At 40.4% G+C, this 2,779-nt stretch overlaps 1 protein-coding gene across 1 annotated transcript in view; it reads left to right on the top strand.

Moving 5' to 3' along the window:
* Positions 1-2,779, top strand: part of mylk4b (myosin light chain kinase family, member 4b) — a gene marked incomplete at its 3' end in the record, with an annotated part of 18,188 nt that overhangs the window by 6,845 nt on the left and 8,564 nt on the right. Inside the window, 2 exon segments of the mRNA XM_014017904.1 lie at positions 804-885; positions 1,655-1,861. Coding sequence (XP_013873358.1) covers positions 804-885; positions 1,655-1,861 — 289 coding nt within the window.

Raw genomic sequence — 2,779 nt, 5'->3', positions numbered from 1 at the left:
CCCAATACTTACCTGGTACATACAGGATACTTACCTAATACTTACCTGGTATGTACAGCATGCATACCCAATACTTACCTGGTACATACAGGATACTTACCTAATACTTACCTGGTACGTACAGCATGCATACCCAATACTTACCTGGTACATACAGGATACTTACCTAATACTTACCTGGTACGTACAGCATGCATACCCAATACTTACCTGGTACATACAGGATGCATACCCAATACTTACCTGTTACATACAGGATACATACCTAATACTTACCTGGTACATACAGGATACATACCCAATACTTACCTGGTACATACAGGATACTTACCTAATACTAACCTGGTACGTACAGGATACTTACCTAATACTTACCTGGTACATACAGGATACTTACCTAATACTTACCTGGTACATACAGGATACTTACATAATACTCACTGTACCTGGTACATACAGGATGCAAACCCAATACTTACCTGGTACATACAGGATACATACCTAATACTTACCTGGTACATACAGGATACATACCTAATACTTACCTGGTACATACAGGATACATACCCAATACTTACCTGGTACATACAGGATACATACCTAATCCTTACCTGGTACATACAGGATACATACCTAATACTTACCTGGTACATACAGGATACATACCTAATACTTAACCTGGTACATACAATATAACAACCTATTACCTACCTGGTACACACTAGGTATATATCTTGTACAAATCAAACCTTTAAAATGTTTTTTATGTTTATTATCATAGTTTTTACTTTAATGTCTTTAAGGCCAAGGATGAGAAGGACAGAACCAAACAGAACCTAAAGGGCGGGAAGGTTCAGAAGAAACGGAAACCTCAGGACTCATCAGGTAAAGTAAAAAATACACACATGAGATGATCAGTGTAAACAAAAATTACAGTTTTGTCATTTCTTATCATAGTTTAAAACTCTGGCATAGAAGGCGGAGGGTGATGGGCATTCCTTTCTTCTAGTTTTCAACATGTAGTTAAATTAATTAATTTTATTTCATTGAATAATTTTATTTTATGACAAGTTCAGGTGAAAACACAGCCCACAGCTGAGTTCTGCTGTAAACTCACAGATTTTCACAGATAAGGACCATAAACACACCCTGAAGGAAACGAACGGTGGCAGAAAGAGACGACAACCTTCACCTCCAGGGTGTGTTTCTAACTGTGACACTGAACTCAACAAACATTTCTTTTTATTTTCATTTAAAAACAAGAAGAAGTCAAATGTAACCCTGCTCCAGATAATGAAAGTTAATGTCCCAAAAATATTGGTAATAAAATCTGAACATTTCTAAACCAGGTTTTTACAGTTGAAACAATGACTCGTCTCTTTTTCTTTGTGACGGTGACTTTTGTGATGTCGTGTCGTTGTTCTCATTATTGAACGATAAACTTGAGAACATTGTTTAAGTTCTACTGAGTTTTACTTGAGAAATTACCAGATATTTGGTTCTTTAGTTCTGATTTGTGCAAAACTTCGAAACAAAGCTTGATCTATCCCTGAAAGAGCATTAAACTAATTCATTGGTATTCTGTCCACTATTGCTCCATCATTTCATTGAATCTGGATTAATATAATTAAACACAGACATGTCTTCTCTGCAGATTCACCCTCTCTGAATGAGTCCGCTCTGCAGAAACATGTGGAAAAGCTCAACAGGGAAAACTTGGAGCATTCCCACGTGAACGAAGAGGCCGAGGTCCGGAGCGCAGAAGATGCAGGAAGTAAAGGAAGCAGGCAGGAGCCGGAAGAACTGATCCTGGATGGGTCAGACACAAGACAAGAGGACAGGAGGAAGGACACTGAGGACGGTAAGTATGGCACGGTATGAGGGCAAAATTAAGACTACTGCACAACCAGCGGTTGCTACATCCTTGTAGCAGGAGGCTATCTCTATTCCTAATCCAGCTATTGWTCTGATTAATGATAGGCCAGCACCGCTAACTGAGAGGCCGGTATTGGCAAATGAGAAGGAGAATATTGATTTGTGTTAGCATTGGAGAGGGATAGCAACCAGCATTCTTAGGTTGCTCACGTACTTCATTAGACACAAACCTTTTTGAATGCCAGCTTATCCATGCTTGTTGCTAGCCTCTCCAATGCTAATGCCAGCTTATCCATGCTAGCCACTAGTTTCTCTGATGCAAACGCCTGCTTATCCATGCTAGTTGCTAGCCTCTTAAATGCTAATGCCAGCTTATCCATGCTAGTTGCTAGCTTTTCTGATGCTAATGCCAGCTTATCCATGCTAGTTGCTAGCCTCTTAAATGCTAATTCCAGCTTATCCATGCTAGTTGCTAGCATCTCCAATGGTAATGACAGCCTATGCATGCTAGCCACTAGCTTCTTTGACGCAAATGCCAGCTTATCCATGAAAGTCACTAGCCTCTTGAATGCTAATGCTAGCTTATCCATACTAGCTGCTCCAATGCAAAGCCAACCTATCCATGCTAGTCGCTAGCCTCTCCAATACTAATGCCAGCTTATCCATGTTAGTTGCTAGCCTCTTAAATGCTAACACCAGCTTATCTATGCTAGTTTCTAGCCTCTCCAATGCTAATGCTAGCTTATCCATGCTAGCTGCTAGCTTCACCAATGCAAAGCCAACCTATCCATGCTAGTCGCTAGCCTCTCTGATAGCTTATCCATGCTAGTCGCTAGCCTCTCTGATAGCTTATCCATGCTAGTCGCTAGCCTCTCTGATAGCTTATCCATGCTAGTCGCTAGCC

Source organism: Austrofundulus limnaeus, unplaced genomic scaffold (genome assembly GCF_001266775.1).
Source record: "Austrofundulus limnaeus strain Quisiro unplaced genomic scaffold, Austrofundulus_limnaeus-1.0 Scaffold179, whole genome shotgun sequence".
NCBI classification, from domain to species: Eukaryota; Metazoa; Chordata; class Actinopteri; order Cyprinodontiformes; family Rivulidae; genus Austrofundulus; species Austrofundulus limnaeus.
This window is presented reverse-complemented; position numbering and strand designations above follow the sequence as displayed.